At 44.5% G+C, this 17,017-nt stretch overlaps 1 protein-coding gene across 1 annotated transcript in view; it reads right to left on the bottom strand.

Moving 5' to 3' along the window:
* Window positions 1–666: 666 nt before the first annotated feature.
* LOC118943876 (inactive heparanase-2) overlaps window positions 667–17,017 on the bottom strand; it is a 110,431-nt gene continuing 94,080 nt past the window's right edge. The window contains exons 11-12 of the mRNA XM_036960382.2: window positions 14,203–14,349; window positions 667–3,869 (exon numbers count right to left, since the gene is read on the bottom strand). Coding sequence (XP_036816277.1) covers window positions 3,707–3,869; window positions 14,203–14,349 — 310 coding nt within the window. The 3' untranslated portion in view covers window positions 667–3,706. The remainder of the gene's footprint in view (window positions 3,870–14,202; window positions 14,350–17,017) is intronic.

Here is a 17,017-nt window from a genome sequence, read left to right as displayed (position 1 = left end):
CCAAATCTGCTGGGGGCTCTGTGTTTGTGAGTGTGTGTTTCTGTATGTGTGAGTGTGTGTTTCTGTGTGTGTGTCCCCTGGCTCTCTTTGTGAGATCTCCAGCGTGGGGACTGGAGATATGGGCGGCACTCTTTGAGGATACGTTAGTTGATTCACCGGCTGGAATGGATAGAAAGAAAGAAAGACAAGAAAGAAAAGAAAAAGAAAGAGTTTGTGTATGTGTGTGTCTCCAGGGATGTGCGTTCTGATTGCTTCCTACTGTTACCTTTCGGTCCTTTCATCCTCTCACTTTTGACTCACTAACATGTGGTCCTGTATATCCCGTCTTCCTCTTTTCGTCTTTCCTCTCTCTTTTCTCCACAATCATTTACACTCAGTAACCTTGCAGAGAGAATGGAATGTTAATTTAATTCTATGGCATTTTAATGCTATTTATTCAGTAATACTATTGACGTAGACAAATCTGCTTTCACATAGTTTTAGCCATACAGTAGCTGCGCGTGAGACAGTACTATATGGGCTAAGTAGATCTACTTTGCCTATAGTAGCTTACAGTAGCTACTGTAAGATTTTCCAAATAGGAATTTGCACATAAATCTACTGCATGTGTGGTTTGTTAGATTAACAAAATCCCCAAACAAAAGTAAAGCAGAATCACAATGGAAATCAAAGTTATTGTAAATTTTTTATTATCGCTGTATATATTTTATTTTCCAAAAAATAATGCTCAATTGCACACTTAACACAATAAAATAATGCTATTTTAAAAAAAAAAGGAAATATGAACAACTCTACATGAACTATGAAACACATTCAGAGGAGGAAAAATATGCTTATTACTATTTAACACACATAAAAAATGATCAAATCTACCTCTCCCAACCCTATACATACACTGGAGAATAGTTACATACCATTTACTGTACTGTCATTTTCAATTTGCCTTAGGGTTCTGTATCAGTCTTACCCAAAAGGTACCATTGAGTTCCATTTTGCTTCCTCAACATAAAAAATTATTACATACAAATATACATTCGATTTAAATTACAATGATATGTAAGTAAACACTTCAAGCACGCATCTTCTGTAATTAACACACTTTTATATACATTACATATTCAAATAGGATGATGATACACCGGCTAAGGGAATTCTGTACAAAACAATCCAAACTTAAAGGACAATTCCGCCACTTTTCAACATTATATTCATTATCTCCAGTCCCAAACCAGTGTCTACATATGTGAGTTTCTATGATCTGTAGATAATAAGATAAGAAAGGTCCTAAAAAATACTTGTCGGATTATTGGTAAAAACACCAACATCTAAACCTCCAACGAGTTTCTAGCCAGAGGGAAGGTATTTTCTTCCTCTCCTTTCTTCTGTCACCACAAATCTCATAGTGTTTGAGAAACACAGTTTGTAAAATGTTTTAGCTTTTAATGGTGTCATCGGGTAGAACTTGTTCCACAAAACGTAGAAATGTACCGTTTCAAGTATGTAGACCGATGTATTGTGCTGTGAATAATGAAAATGAGGTTGAAAAGTGATGGAATTGCCCTTTAATAAGTATTTAATAATAAAAGCTAGCAGCATAATATGACTGTACATTGGACTAGACGTGTAGTGATGAGTATGCTTCTGAAATATGAATGGGAGGTTGAGTGACAATAAGTTTTCAGTTGCAGACTGTATGTTCATATTGACCCCGCTGTGGCTGCTAGAGAGAAATACTGTAAATGCAATGTTTGTTGTTTCGTATTACAGAAAAATGAACATTAAACCAGTGACCTGACCAGTAACCAGTAACCCGACTCTGTCCCTTTCTTTTCTTTCTGAAGATGGATACTCTGCTGTGACGGGGTTGGGTAGGTTACTTTCTTAAATGTAATCTTTTACAGTTACTAGTTACCTGTCCAAAATTGTAATCAGTAACGTTACTTTTGGATTACCCAAACTCAGTAGTGTAATCTGATTACTTTCAGTTACTTTTGGATTACTTCCCCCTTGGTGTGTCTACGATGGAACAAACTTAAACTTGAGACTTTTTTTTTTATGTCATTGACAAAACAGAAAGGTGTCAATTTATTTTTTTCCACAAACAACCTTCCTGAATTTAAAAGTAATCCAATAAGTAATCATCTAGTTTTTCAAAAGTATCTGTAATCTGATTACAATATCTTTGCTGGTAATGTAACTGAACACATTAATACAAAAATAATAAATCAGATTACATGTAACCAGTTACTCCCCAGCCCTGGATGTGCATCGCTGCCTTAAACTGTCATTCAGACAACAGACATACCACAAAGAGATTCCCAATTACCAATGAACCGTTTAGTTATAGATGTAAGCCGAGCTGTTTCAGAAAGCAAGATAAAATGTTTTCCCTGATGGACATGGTAGACAAGGACAGGCTCATCAGCAGGGGTATTCACACACACACACACACACACACACACACACACACACACACACACACACACACAGATAATTCAATCAGACAGCAGACATGGCTGTTGGAGCTAACACATGCCCTGCGGTTGACTGGTTGTGTTTTCTCCATGTTTTCTCTTCTTTCTGTCTAACCGTCTGCCAGGAGTTTGTGAGTATCAACAACAGAGAGTTGAAAGGAGTTTGCGGGGGAAACAATAAGAGTTGTTGGCAGATACAAAGCTGAGTGACCGTTAGTAGATCTGATGATCAAAGACATGGAAGAGAAGTATTGTTGGAGGATGATACAACCTTCTGACATAGAAGTACTGTCATAACAAAACTCAATAACCTTTTTACAAAACAATACAAAATCACATAGTAGAATAATCACTGTCCATCTCACAACACATGGGGAGTTGGTGTAGAGAGCGATTGAAAGGTATTCAGTGCAACCCTTGTTTTGGACAAAGAGCAAGCCTTTCAGAGTCAGACCAGGGACTAGGGAATAGTGATAACGAACCAGAAGGTAGAAAGTAAGGGCTAGGAAGTAAGGATAAGTGGAGCGAGGGGTGAGGAGGGATGAGGGCTAGGAAGTAAGGATAAGTGGAGCGAGGGGTGAGGAGGGATGAGGGCTAGGAAGTAAGGAGAAGTGGAGCGAGGGGTGAGGAGGGATGAGGGCTAGGAAGTAAGGATAAGTGGAGTGAGGGGTGAGGAGGGATGAGGGCTAGGAAATAAGGAGAAGTGGAGCGAGGGGTGAGGAGGGATGAGGGCTAGGAAGTAAGGATAAGTGGAGTGAGGGGTGAGGAGGGATGAGGGCTAGGAAGTAAGGATAAGTGGAGCAAGGGGTGAGGAGGTGGTCCGGTATTAGGAAAAGTTTGGGGGTGGTGAGGGGTGAGGAGGTGGTCCGGTATTAGGAAATGGTGGGGGTAGTGAGTGGTGAGGAGGTGGTCCGGTATTAGGAAATGGTGGGGGTGGTGAGGGGTGAGGAGGTGGTCCGGTATTAGGAAATGGTGGGGGTGGTGAGGGGTGAGGAGGTGGTCCGGTATTAGGAAATGGTGGGGGTAGTGAGTGGTGAGGAGGTGGTCCGGTATTAGGAAATGGTGGGGGTGGTGAGGGGTGAGGAGGTGGTCCGGTATTAGGAAATGGTGGGAGTGGTGAGGGGTGAGGAGGGATGAGGGCTAGGGGGTGAGGGATGAGGGCTAGGGGGTGAGGAGTGTGGGGGGAGGGTGAAGGATTTCGGGGTGAAGGGTGAGGAGGAGTGTGTTGAGTATTATTTGCGGCAGGCGTAAGCGTTGATGTTCTTGATGACGTAGAAGCCGATGGTCATAGGGGGCATGGCTATTGTCCTTCCCGCCCGCAGTGTCCGAGGCTTCAACTCCGGAAATGTCTCATTGTCCACCATCAACAACCTTTCTCCATTCAACTGGACTGACCTGGAGGAAGAAAGGAGAGTGGAGTTAGAGAGATGAAGAGAGTGGAATGAGATAGGAGGGAGGGGGGAGAGAGAGGACAGGGATATGAGAGAGAAGACAGAGCGGGAGAAGGGTGGGAGAGGAGAGAGGGTTTAACTTCTGCCCAAAGCTGGACTGGTAGGGAAGGAGTCATTCTGAGGCTGTACTTACAGTCCTCTGAAGACTAGAGGGCGCTACAGTCACATCATTGCAGCTTCTTGACACAAGAGCAGGTTTTGTGACAGATGTGATCCTTCTGATCTAGATGGAAGAGTAGCTAGGTTGGGGTTTATTCTTTCTCAATACCAGGCAATTCATGAATTGATCTGCACTCCCATGGGTGAATTCCTAGTCCAATACAAATAACTGGCATGGAACGTATTACAAACTCATTGAACTCTGCCACAGAGAGCACTGAGAAGAATTTCAACCACTTTGGGACTGGGGATTAGACTGGATGCTCATAAACAAATAGTCATACGAAATAACACAAACATAAGTCTTCAGAAACACAATAACTTAGGCACATTTTTCAATGTTGAATTTTTACGAGTGCCAGATTCCCATAGACGTTTTCCTGTCCCGTCATCTGCGAGAGGAGGCCTGTACTAAGTCAGCGGTCCACTAGCTAACTGAAAGTGAAAGCCTAATGAATCCAATGCAATGAGGTTTTAACTTCCATGCCAAAACGACGATAAACACAGCGAAATAGCAAATGAATTACACGATTATAAATAAGGAAAAATTATGAAGACAATTTTGTAACATTTTCTCAGGGGAAAAACAACACTCAGAGTCATATATTAATCTAAATATGTGGCTCTGGCAACATCTAATTGGGAGACGTTCCATTGGAGTCATCAGACAACTATGTTGTTGTTCTGAACAACAGAACTGTTGGTCTAATAAAGGTAGTAAGTACACCCTTACATGCACCCTATCGCCGTACATTAGTCTTCCATCAATCTGAACACTCACACATTTCCACCTCCACAGGGATTTAAAGACTGAACACTCTCTCTCTCTCTCTCTCTCTCTCTCTCTCTCTCTCTCTCTCTCTCTCTCTCTCTCTATCGCTCTCTCCCCCCCCCCCTCTCTCTCTCTCTCTATGTCGCTCTCTATCTCTCAATTAAATTCAAGGGGCTTTATCGGCATGGGAAATGTATGATTACGTTGTCAGTGAAATAGATAATAAACAAAAGTGAAATAAACAATAAAAAATTAACAGTAAACATTCACAAAAGTTCCAAAAGAATAAAGACATTTCATGGGTTGTATTTACAATGGTGTCTGTTCTCCCAACCTCTCTCTCTCCCAACCTCTCTCTCTCTCACTTTCTCTCTCCCTTGACACGGTGTGATAGTGTGTGTCACACAGCAGACCTCAGAACCCCGATGTGGATCTTAACTAACACCTTCATCACAGGATTTCTGTTAGCTAGTTCAAGGCCCTGGGGAACAGGGAAGTGGAATGAGAGATAAATAGAGAGAACAGAGAGAAAGAGAAAGGGGGAGAATGTAAATCACATTAAACTCCTCTAATGGTTCCATATGTTGGTCCTTTAGCAGCTCCTGGATATATATGTGTATGTGTGTGTGTGTGTGTGTGTGTGTGTGTGTGTGTGCGTGTGCGTGTGCGTGTGTGTGTGCATGAGTGGAAAATCCTCCAGGAAGGGGAGGCAGCACTACTGATTTTCTCCCAAAAGAAACATGGCCGACAGTACTGAGCAGTACACTATGTGCAGTATGCATAGTGCTGAGACCCAGACAACCTGTAGCTATCTAAATCCAGCAAACTCAAATACACCTACATCATGCATCAACCTACTGTACGCTCACATCAACCTACTGTACGCTCACATCAACCTACTGTACACTCACATCAACCTACTGTACACTCACATCAACCTACTGTACACTCACATCAACCTACTGTACGCTCACATCAACCTACTGTACGCTCACATCAACTTACTGTACGCTCATATCAACTTACTGTACACTCACATCAACCTACTGTACGCTCACATCAACCTACTGTACGCTCACATCAACCTACTGTACGCTCACATCAACCTACTGTACACTCACATCAACCTACTGTACACTCACATCAACCTACTGTACGCTCACATCAACCTACTGTACACTCACATCAACCTACTGTACACTCATATCAACCTACTGTACGCTCACATCAACCTACTGTACGCTCACATCAACCTACTGTACACTCACATCAACCTACTGTACACTCACATCAACCTACTGTACACTCACATCAACCTACTGTATACTCACATCAACCTACTGTACACTCACATCAACCTACTGTACACTCACATCAACCTACTGTATACTCACATCAACCTACTGTACACTCACATCAACCTACTGTACACTCACATCAACCTACTGTACACTCACATCAACCTACTGTACACTCACATCAACCTACTGTACACTCACATCAACCTACTGTACACTCACATCAACCTACTGTACACTCACATCAACCTACTGTATACTCACATCAACCTACTGTACACTCACATCAACCTACTGTACACTCACATCAACCTACTGTACACTCACATCAACCTACTGTACACTCACATCAACCTACTGTACACTCACATCAACCTACTGTATACTCAAGACCCTGAATAGACCTTTTTCTTAAGTCAACAAGTTTTACCTAACATTCACTCCAACACTGTTAGACTACAGTAACAATTGTAGAGACCCGGATTACAGTCCAGTTCGGACTGCCCCTTGAATTCACTGCAATGTTATTTGACAACAATCCTTCCATATTCCATGGAAAACGTGAGAACAAATCTGATTAGTCACGTACACAGCTAACAGCATGCATAAAAGGTGCAGTGAAATGCTTGCATGCTAGCTCCCTCAACATTGCAGTACAATAATCAATATATATCAATATAAAAAAAGTCAAATAAAAATATCAAGTAATTAGAAGGTAGTATGCAAAATAATAAACTGACATGTACACAATAGGATTTACCGTATAGATTATGAATGTGCTATGTCAAGTATGACTGTATTTACAAATATGAAATGGTTCGTGTCATGGTTGCACGGTTAAATCGATAGCATATAAAAGAACAGCAGCGTTGACTGTGTGTGGTATCACTACAGGCACACATCACAGCACTGTGGCCTCGTCACTACTCTCTCTCCTCCTGCCCTGTCACCACAATTGTTTCACACTGTCTAAATAAAGCAATACAAAATAAGAAAGGAGGGTGGAATTACACTGTGATCTAGGACTGAGAGGACCTAATTGAGACCATAGGCTCCAAATAGGAAAGGAGAACTAGATATTTCCATGGGAACCAGAGAGCGCCACATTGGCTGATTTACGAGATTTAATGAGACCAATATGAAAAGGAAAATGAAAGGTCGTTTTGGGGCATTCGATGGATTACATTCTTTCGCACAACTGGTTAGCCTCAATTTCAAATAATCCTTGAACTTCTGTAACATTTCACTTGTTCATTTCACTTTGTTCATTTCACTTTGTATTGGAAAATCTAGAGATAGAAAAGCACATATCTAATTTGTTTGGTCAGAGCGGCATATTTACAGTCTATAGGGCCCGGCTGTTGAGTTCTAGTCATGTTTATAGACATCTGGAGCTGCTCAAACATGAATAAAAGTCTCCATTGCCCTGTCTGTGGTCAGTGGGAGCAGCTAGAACAGCAGTTAGAGTCTAGAACAGAGCCACTGCTTACGGTTCTATTAGGCACCACTATAATCCCCTGCAACACCACTCACACATCCTCATCATAAAACATCTGTTATTACAGCACACCCACGCACGCACACACACACACACTCACTCATTAGGCTGTTATTGGAGGATCAGCCTTGTATCTGAATAACAGTCTGAGCTTAGACTGGAGAGGCCGAGAGAAGGATGGATTACTGCCAGACAGACAGCTGAAGGGACGGAGAGGGGAAAATAAGAGGTGAATGTGGAGAGCAAGTGCAACAGAGCTACTGATAGGGACTGGAGGCATTACAGGGATGGACATGGAGAGGAGAGAGGAAAAGAAGGATGAATGTGTAGAGATAATCAAGAGTAATCGATGCCAGGAATGGAGAGAGAAAGGAAGCAAGAGAAAACGGGTGAATGTGGACAGAAGGAGTGTAGCAGTGCCACTGATATGGAACAGGGGGAGGGGGCTTCTGCCAGTAACAGCGCAAAAGAAGAGAGGAAAAAGGGGTGAATGGAGTGTAGGGCCACTGGAACGAATAGAACAGCTAATCTGCCCAGAGAGCTCTGGGGGAGCAGACAAGATCAGACCAGAACATCCCCTCTGGGAAGGCCTCTGGTACCAGCAGATGTTTCTTATCAAGGCCTTATCAATTTCAATAAACCATGACAAAGCTATTATGCTAATCGGATTTTATGGCCAATTCTCAACCACGGAGGTTTGAACGCTTGTCTTTTTATCATCCACTAGACTGTATCAAATCAAAATCCAATCAAATGTTATTGGTCGCGTCCACATTTTGTTACATTACAGCCTTATTCTACAATTGATTGACATTTTATTTTTTTTACACACATTAATCCGTTATGACAAAGCCAAAACATTTTTGCAAATGTATAAAATAATAAAAAAAACTGAAATACCTTACCAAGCCCTTTTTCTATGAGACTCGAAATTGAGCTCAGGTGCATCCTGTTTCCATTGATCATCCTTGACATGTGTCTACAAATTGTTTGGAGTCCACCTTTGGTAAATATAATTGATTGGACATCATTTGGAAAGGCACACACCTGTCTACATAAAGTTCCACAGTTGACAGTGCATGTCAGAGCAAACACTAAGCCATGAGGTCGAAGGAATTGTCCGTAGAGCTCCGAGACAGGATTGTGTCGAGCCACAGACCTGGGTAAGGGTACCAAAAGATTTCTGCAACATTGAAGGTCCCCAAGAACACAGTGGACTCCATCATTCTTAAATGGAAGAAATTTGGAACCACCAAGACTCTTCCTAGAGCTGGCCGCCTGGACAAACTGAGCAATCGGGGGAGAAGGTCAGGAAGGTGACCAACAACACGATGGTCACTCTTACAGAGCTCCAGAGTTCGTCTGTGGAGATGGGAGAATCTTCCAGAAGGACAACCATCTCTGCAGCACTCCACCAATCAAGTCTATATGGTAGAGTGGTCAGACGGAAGTCACTCCTCATTAAAAGGCACATGACAGCTAGCTTGGAGTTTGCCAAAATGCACCTAACGACTCTCAGACCATGAGAAACAAGATTCTCTAGTCTGATGAAACCAAGCTTGAACTTCTTGGCCTAAATACCAAGCCTCATATCTGGAGGAAACCTGGCACCATCCCTACGGTGAAGCATGGTGGTGGCAGCATCATGCTGTGGAGATGTTTTTCAGCAGCAGGGACTGGGAGACTCAGGATCGCGGAAAAGATGAACGGAGGAAAGTACAGAGAGATCCTTGATGAAAACCTGCTCCAGAGCCCCCAGGACCTCAGACTGGGGCAAAGGTTCACCTTCCAATAGGACAATGACTCTAAGCACAGATCCAAGACAATGCAGGAGTGGCTTTGGGACAAGTCTCTGAATGGCCTTGAGTGGCCCAGCCAGAACCTGGACTTGAACCCGATCAAACATCTCTGGAGAGACCTGAAAATATCTGTGCAGCAACACTCCCCATCCAACCTGACAGCGTTTAAGAAGATCTGCAGAGAAAAATGGGAGTAACTCCCCAAATACAGGTGTGCCAAACTTGTAGCCTCATACCCAAGAAGAATCAATGCTGTAATCACTGCCATAGCTGCTTCAACAAAGTGCTGAGTAAAGGGTCTGAATACTTAAGGAAATGTGATTTTTAAAAATATGTTTTTTCCCCATTATGGGTTATTGTGTGTAGATAGATGAGGAAAAAAAGGATTTAATACATTTTAGAATAAGGCTGTAACGCAACAAAATGTGGAAAAAGTCAATGGGTCTGAACCCACTGTACATATAAAGTGGGTAAAACAGTATGTAAACATTATTAAAGTGACCAGTGTTCAATGACTTTGTACATAGGGCAGCAGTCAGTGTAGAGTACCGGGTGATAGCTGGCTAGCAACATTGACTAAAGTTCAGGGCAGGGTACTGGGCGGAGGCCGGCTAGTGGTGACTGATTAACAGTCTGATGGCCTTGAGATAGAACCTGTTTTTCAGTCTCTCGGTTCCAGCTTTGATGCACCTGTACTGTCTCTGCCTTCTAGATCAGGGGTTCTTAAACCTTTTCAGCCTTGGACCCAAATGAGAAATTCTGTGTTTTCCTGGGACCCAAGCAATAAATACAATAAATCACTGAATAAATAAACTGATTGATCACAAACAGATCACAAACAGATGTAGACCATAAAAAACCCACACACAGTCCTAATGAGAGGTGTGTGACTGGTTGAAGTTTTCAACAAGCAGGTCTATTCTGGGCTCAGTTTTTGACAGTTGAGAACCCTGACTCGCACAGGTATGTGGTGCCAAACTGGACGAGAACATCTACTGCTTTCTCAGTCAGTTTCTCAGCATAAAAAAGCATCATGCGTCAGTGTATTCCAGTTCAGATTATTTTTTTCCCCCCATCTTCATCTGTACTGTTACTAGGGTTGCACTATTAGCTAGATAGCTTGTTTTGGCTAATGTTAGCTATTAGCTGTATACAAGGCCAGGGGATTGTTTGAACGAGAAACTCACATCGACTACTATGAGTAGTACTCCCCTATTATACAATTACAATAATGCCCTTCTAGCTGACTTACTTTTCCACTGTCAAAGCACTGCTTCCTGAAGTATTCTGCCCGGTTCTGAAAGAACCCACTGGGTTTACCATCATGCTGTGGATGTTGGGTCAGGACCTGTCGTTTTCATTTGTTCGTTTTGAGAGACTCATTACTAAGCACTTCCCTGCACAAAACAAATTGTGGGCGCTACTCGTTATTTCTCAAAGTTTGTATGAAACCAAGAGAGAGAAACTCATCGCTGTGTTTGTCTTTAATGACAAGTGAACTCAGTCAGAACTTGTGACTAGCTTATCCATTCGATGACAGCGGTGAGTGATGGGGAGTGGGAATTACAAGCCAGTGACTGACAGCGCATCATCTGCTGCTGAACAACAGCACTGCAGCGTGTGGGTCGCAGAAAACTGCAGAAAAAAGATCTGTTGAACCGCAAAGTACACGGGCACCTCCCTCTCATGCAGCTGCCAAACTGAGCAGAGACACCGCTGCCGAGCAGAGACACCGCTGCTGAGCAGAGACACCGCTGAAGAGCAGCGACACCGCTGCTGAGCAGAGACACCGCTGAAGAGCATAGACACCGCTGATGAGCAGAGACACCGCTGCTGAGCAGAGACACCGCTGATGAGCAGAGACACCGCTGAAGAGCAGAGACACCGCTGAAGAGCAGAGACACCGCTGAAGAGCAGAGACACCGCTGATGAGCAGAGACACCGCTGCTGAGCAGAGACACCGCTGCCGAGCAGAGACACCGCTGCTGAGCAGAGACACCGCTGATGAGCAGAGACACCGCTGAAGAGCAGAGACACCGCTGAAGAGCAGAGACACCGCTGAAGAGCAGAGACACCGCTGATGAGCAGAGACACCGCTGAAGAGCAGAGACACCGCTGAAGAGCAGAGACACCGCTGATGAGCAGAGACACCGCTGCTGAGCAGAGACACCGCTGCCGAGCAGAGACACCGCTGCTGAGCAGAGACACCGCTGAAGAGCAGAGACACCGCTGATGAGCAGAGACACCGCTGCTGAGCAGAGACACTGCTGCTATGCAGAGACACCGCTGATGAGCAGAGACACCACTGCTATGCAGAGACACCGCTGCTATGCAGAGACACCGCTGATGAGCAGAGACACCGCTGATGAGCAGAGACACCGCTGATGAGCAGAGACACCGCTGATGAGCAGAGACAACACTGCTATGCAGAGACACCGCTGCTGAGCAGAGACACCACTGCTGAGCAGAGACACCGCTGATGAGCAGAGACACCGCTGCTGAGCAGAGACACCGCTGCTGCGCAGAGACACCGCTGCTGAGCAGAGACACCGCCGATGAGCAGAGACACCGCTGCTATGCAGAGACACCGCTGCTATGCAGAGACACCGCTGCTATGCAGAGACACCGCTGCTATGCAGAGACACCGCTGCTATGCAGAGACACCGCTGATGAGCAGAGACACCGCTGATGAGCAGAGACACCGCTGCTGAGCAGAGACACCGCTGCTGAGCAGAGACACCGCTGCTGAGCAGAGACACCGCTGCTATGCAGAGACACCGCTGCTATGCAGAGACACCGCTGCTGAGCAGAGACACCGCTGCTGAGCAGAGACACCGCTGCTATGCAGAGACACCGCTGCTGAGCAGAGACACCGCTGCTATGCAGAGACACCGCTGCTATGCAGAGACACCGCTGATGAGCAGAGACACCGCTGCTGAGCAGAGACACCGGTGCTGAGCAGAGACACCGGTGCTGAGCAGAGACACCGCTGCTATGCAGAGACACCGCTGCTGAGCAGAGACACCGCTGATGAGCAGAGACACCGCTGCTGAGCAGAGACACCGCTGCTATGCAGAGACACCGCTGATGAGCAGAGACACTGCTGCTATGCAGAGACACCGCTGATGAGCAGAGACACCGCAGCTGAGCAGAGACACCGCTGCTGAGCAGAGACACCGCTGATGAGCAGAGACACCGCAGCTGAGCAGAGACACCGCTGCTGAACAGAGACACCGCAGCTGAGCAGAGACACCGCTGCTGAACAGAGACACCGCTGCTGAGCAGAGACACCGCTGCTGAGCAGAGACACCGCTGATGAGCAGAGACACCGCTGCTGAGCAGAGACACCGCTGCTGAGCAGAGACACCGCTGATGAGCAGAGACACCGCTGCTGAGCAGAGACACCGCTGCTGAGCAGAGAGCGCACTGAACAGAGAGTGCAGTTGCACTTGGCCAAAATCAATTCCAGTAATTAATTAAGTAATTATAAATGTACTCTGACGCCTCGCGACTCACCATTAACAGGTCTGCAACCCACCTTGGGTCGCGACCCATACTTTAAGAAAGGCTGTTAGATGATAGTGGGGTGAACAGGCCGTGGCTCGGGTGGTTGAGTTCCTTGATGATCTTCTTGACCTAGCAGGGGTTCCCAACCTTTTTTCCCAACCTCAAAAAGTATTTTTATTTTTAAATGTGTTTAATTTGAGGGACCTAGGAAAATTACGTTGATTTGACACTAATTTCCTGCAATTCTAAGTAGTTTAACAAGACTCTTTTAGATAGGCTATTTAATGATAATAATAATAATAATAATAGATAAGGCAAATAAAGTCTAGGCCTTATAAAGGGTTTATGGAGGCTTGAGCCTTTAAAGTTGTGCTTTATTTAGTAGAGCCACATGGTTCACTGATAGAGATCCCAAATCCTCCCGATTGAAGGAGAATCCCCCACCCTGTTTCCCATAGAGATGACTGAAGTTAGCTAGACGGACAGCTTTGTTATGGTAACCTAGGTCTCTCTGTCTCTCTCCTGTAAGTTGGACTTGTCAGTTTAGTGTGTGTGTGTGTGTGTGTGTGCATGTGTGCGTGTGTCTTGTCAGGTCAGTGTGTGTGTGTGTGTGTGTGTGTGTGTGTGTGTCTTGTCAGGTCAGTATAAGAAATAGGATACTCTATTAATGGAGCAGTGTGGATGTTTGATCAGAAAACAAGCGTTCCATGAAGCTCTGCTCTCTCTGCATAGCCCTCCGTCTATGTAGCCCTCTGTCTGTGTAGCCCTCTGTCTAAGTAGCCCTCTGTTTGTGTAGCCCTCTCTATGTGTAGCCCTCAGTCTGTGTAGCCCTCTGTCTGTGTAGCCCTCTCTATGTGTAGCCCTCTCTATGTGTAGCCCTCTGTCTGTATAGCCATCTGTCTGTGATCAGCAGGAAATATATAGAGACAGGGAGAAATATATAGAAATGGAGGGAGAGAGAGAAAGATAGAAAGGGAGAGAGAGAGCAGTAGAAAGGTGAGTGTGTGTGTGTGTGTGTGTGTGTGTGTGTGTGTGTGTGTGTGTGTGTGTGTGTGTGTGTGTGTGTGTGTGTGTGTGTGTGTGTGTGTGTGTGTGTGTGTGTGTGTGTGTGAATGTCAGACCCCTCCCACTGGGCACACACTGGTTAAATCAACGTTGTTTCCATGTCAGTTCAATGAAAATATGTTGAACGAATGTGGAATAGACATTGAATTGACGTCTGTGCCCAGAGGACTGCTACAGACCTGGCGTGAAGTCCGTCTGTCCCATAGGGCTGTACCAGGTACTGATGGACAGTCATGTTACGTAAGGTTCCCGCCAGCTTGATTTTCTTCCTGGACCGATGCAGGTTGATGATATAGATCGTTATGGATCCTCTCACGTAGTTACGACTGGAAGGAATAGAAGAGAAGAGAAGTATTCTAAATTTAAAAGCGAGTAAAGATAAACACAAATATTGGTTTTCATGGTCTTCTTTTTCTCACACACACACACACACACACACACACACACACACACACACACACACACACACACACACACACACACACACACACACACACACACTGCAGAGACAGAGAGACAGACAGAGAGGAAGTTCCTTGACTAGACCTTTTGTTGCTCTCACTACCTTTTTCTCACTATCTCTAGCGAGATCTGTAAGGGCCTTTAAAGTGTCATCCTCTGCCGAGCACAACAGAACCTTCAATAACTAACTAGGAGAAGAGTCCTTTTAAAGACAGAGGAAAGCCTTTGAAATGGTTACCTGGTATGTCAGGGATGGAACAATGCTGCCACCCGCCAATTTAATAACAGGAGCAAAAGAGTTGAAGAAGACGGGTCAATCTGAACGTGTTCCATTAACTCCATGGAATCTAGTTCTTCTCTTCATTAGAATCCTAAATCCATTTTTTTGTATCTACATTTATATTAAAGCGGCAATCAGAAGTTGAAACAATAACAAAGCGTTCTCCTTGCACCTGTTCCGGTAAAAAGCTGAGGGATGGTGCTGAAGAAGTGCAATCCCTTTCAGAGACAGAGCTGTGGAGGCAAGGAATGATCATCCCTGCTATCAAAATGAGAGTTTTAACAATGTTTTGAGGCTATATAGTGTTTGTTTACATTTACTTTGTTTACAAACATTGGAGTAAAACAAGGTTATGTTTTGGGTTGTGATGGGGTACGACAGTTGAACTAAGCTTATGATGTATTTATAAGTTATACTGTATTCTTCAACAAACAATAGGTACATATCATTAATTTACAAGTTATACTGTATTCTTCAACAATCAATAGGTACATATCACTAATTTATAAGTCCAGAAATGGATGTAGCAACTGCAGATTGTCCTTTTAAACCGTATTTGATGTAATTGCCCTCCTGTCCTTGTTTCTAGATACAGTACACTTCATAATACTGTCAAATATGCCCAGGTTGAAGGGATCTGAGATGTTTTGATAAGATCAGAACCTAAGACCTGAAGTCCCTACTCACATCACATTCAGGGTCAATTGGAGAGTGTGAAAGTGTGGGACAGACAATACAGCATGAGTCCCAGTCTCTGGAACAGAGTGCTGGGGACAGGAGATTTTAGCCAAAGGTAAATATCTACAAGAGAAAGATAAGGCAAACATGATAACATTTAATAACCGTCTAATGTGAAGGGAGGATCAACACAACTGGAGTGGTACCATATGTTTCTGGGTGTCTGTGTGTGGTGATACCATATGTTTCTGGGTGTCTGTCTGTGGTGATACCATATGTTTCTGGGTGTCTGTGTGTGGTGGTACCATATGTTTCTGGGTGTCTGTGTGTGGTGATACCATATGTTTCTGGGTGTCTGTGTGTGGTGATACCATATGTTTATGGGTGTCTGTGGGGTGATACCATATGTTTCTGGGTGTCTGTGTGTGGTGATACCATATGTTTCTGGGTGTCTGTGGGGTGATACCATATGTTTCTGGGTGTCTGTGTGTGGTGATACCATATGTTTATGGGTGTCTGTGGGGTGATACCATATGTTTCTGGGTGTCTGTGTGTGGCGGTACCATACGTTTCTGGGTGTCTGTGTGTGGTGGTACCATACGTTTCTGTGTGTCTGTGTGTGGTGATACCATATGTTTCTGGGTGTCTGTGTGTGGTGATACCATATGTTTCTGGGTGTCTGTGTGTGGTGATACCATATGTTTCTGGGTGTCTGTGGGGTGATACCATATGTTTCTGGGTGTCTGTGTGTGGTGATACCATATGTTTATGGGTGTCTGTGGGGTGATACCATATGTTTCTGGGTGTCTGTGTGTGGTGATACCATATGTTTCTGGGTGTCTGTGTGTGGTGATACCATATGTTTATGGGTGTCTGTGGGGTGATACCATATGTTTCTGGGTGTCTGTGTGTGGTGATACCATATGTTTCTGGGTGTCTGTGTGTGGTGATACCATATGTTTATGGGTGTCTGTGGGGTGATACCATATGTTTCTGGGTGTCTGTGTATGGTGATACCATATGTTTCTGGGTGTCTGTGTGTGGTGATACCATATGTTTCTGGGTGTCTGTGTGTGGTGATACCATATGTTTCTGGGTGTCTGTGTGTGGTGATACCATATGTTTCTGGGTGTCTGTGTGTGGTGATACCATATGTTTCTGGGTGTCTGTGTGTGGTGAAACCATATGTTTCTGGGTGTCTGTGTGTGATGATACCATATGTTTCTGGGTGTCTGTGTGCATTGATATATGTTTCCGAGGACCACATTGTTCAGGGTCAGTGTAGGGCTTTGTCAGACAGGTTGACTAGCGATCCCTCTCTGATCATCAATCTCTCTATCTCTCTCCTTCTGTCTCTCTCTCCTTCTCTCTCTCTCCATCTCTCTCCTTCTGTCTCTCTCTCCTTCTCTCTCTCTCTCCATCTCTCTCCGTCTGTCTCACTCTCCATCTCTCTCTCTCCATCTGTCTCTTTCTCCATCTGTCTCACGCTCCATCTCTCTCTCTCCATCTGTCTCACTCTCCATCGGTCTCACTCTCCATCTCTCTCTCCAGCTCTCTCTCCATCAGTCTCCCTC

The sequence above is a fragment of the Oncorhynchus mykiss genome, chromosome 23 (genome assembly GCF_057628025.1).
Source record: "Oncorhynchus mykiss isolate SJ-2025 chromosome 23, ASM5762802v1, whole genome shotgun sequence".
In the NCBI taxonomy this organism is placed as follows: Eukaryota; Metazoa; Chordata; class Actinopteri; order Salmoniformes; family Salmonidae; genus Oncorhynchus; species Oncorhynchus mykiss.
This window is presented reverse-complemented; position numbering and strand designations above follow the sequence as displayed.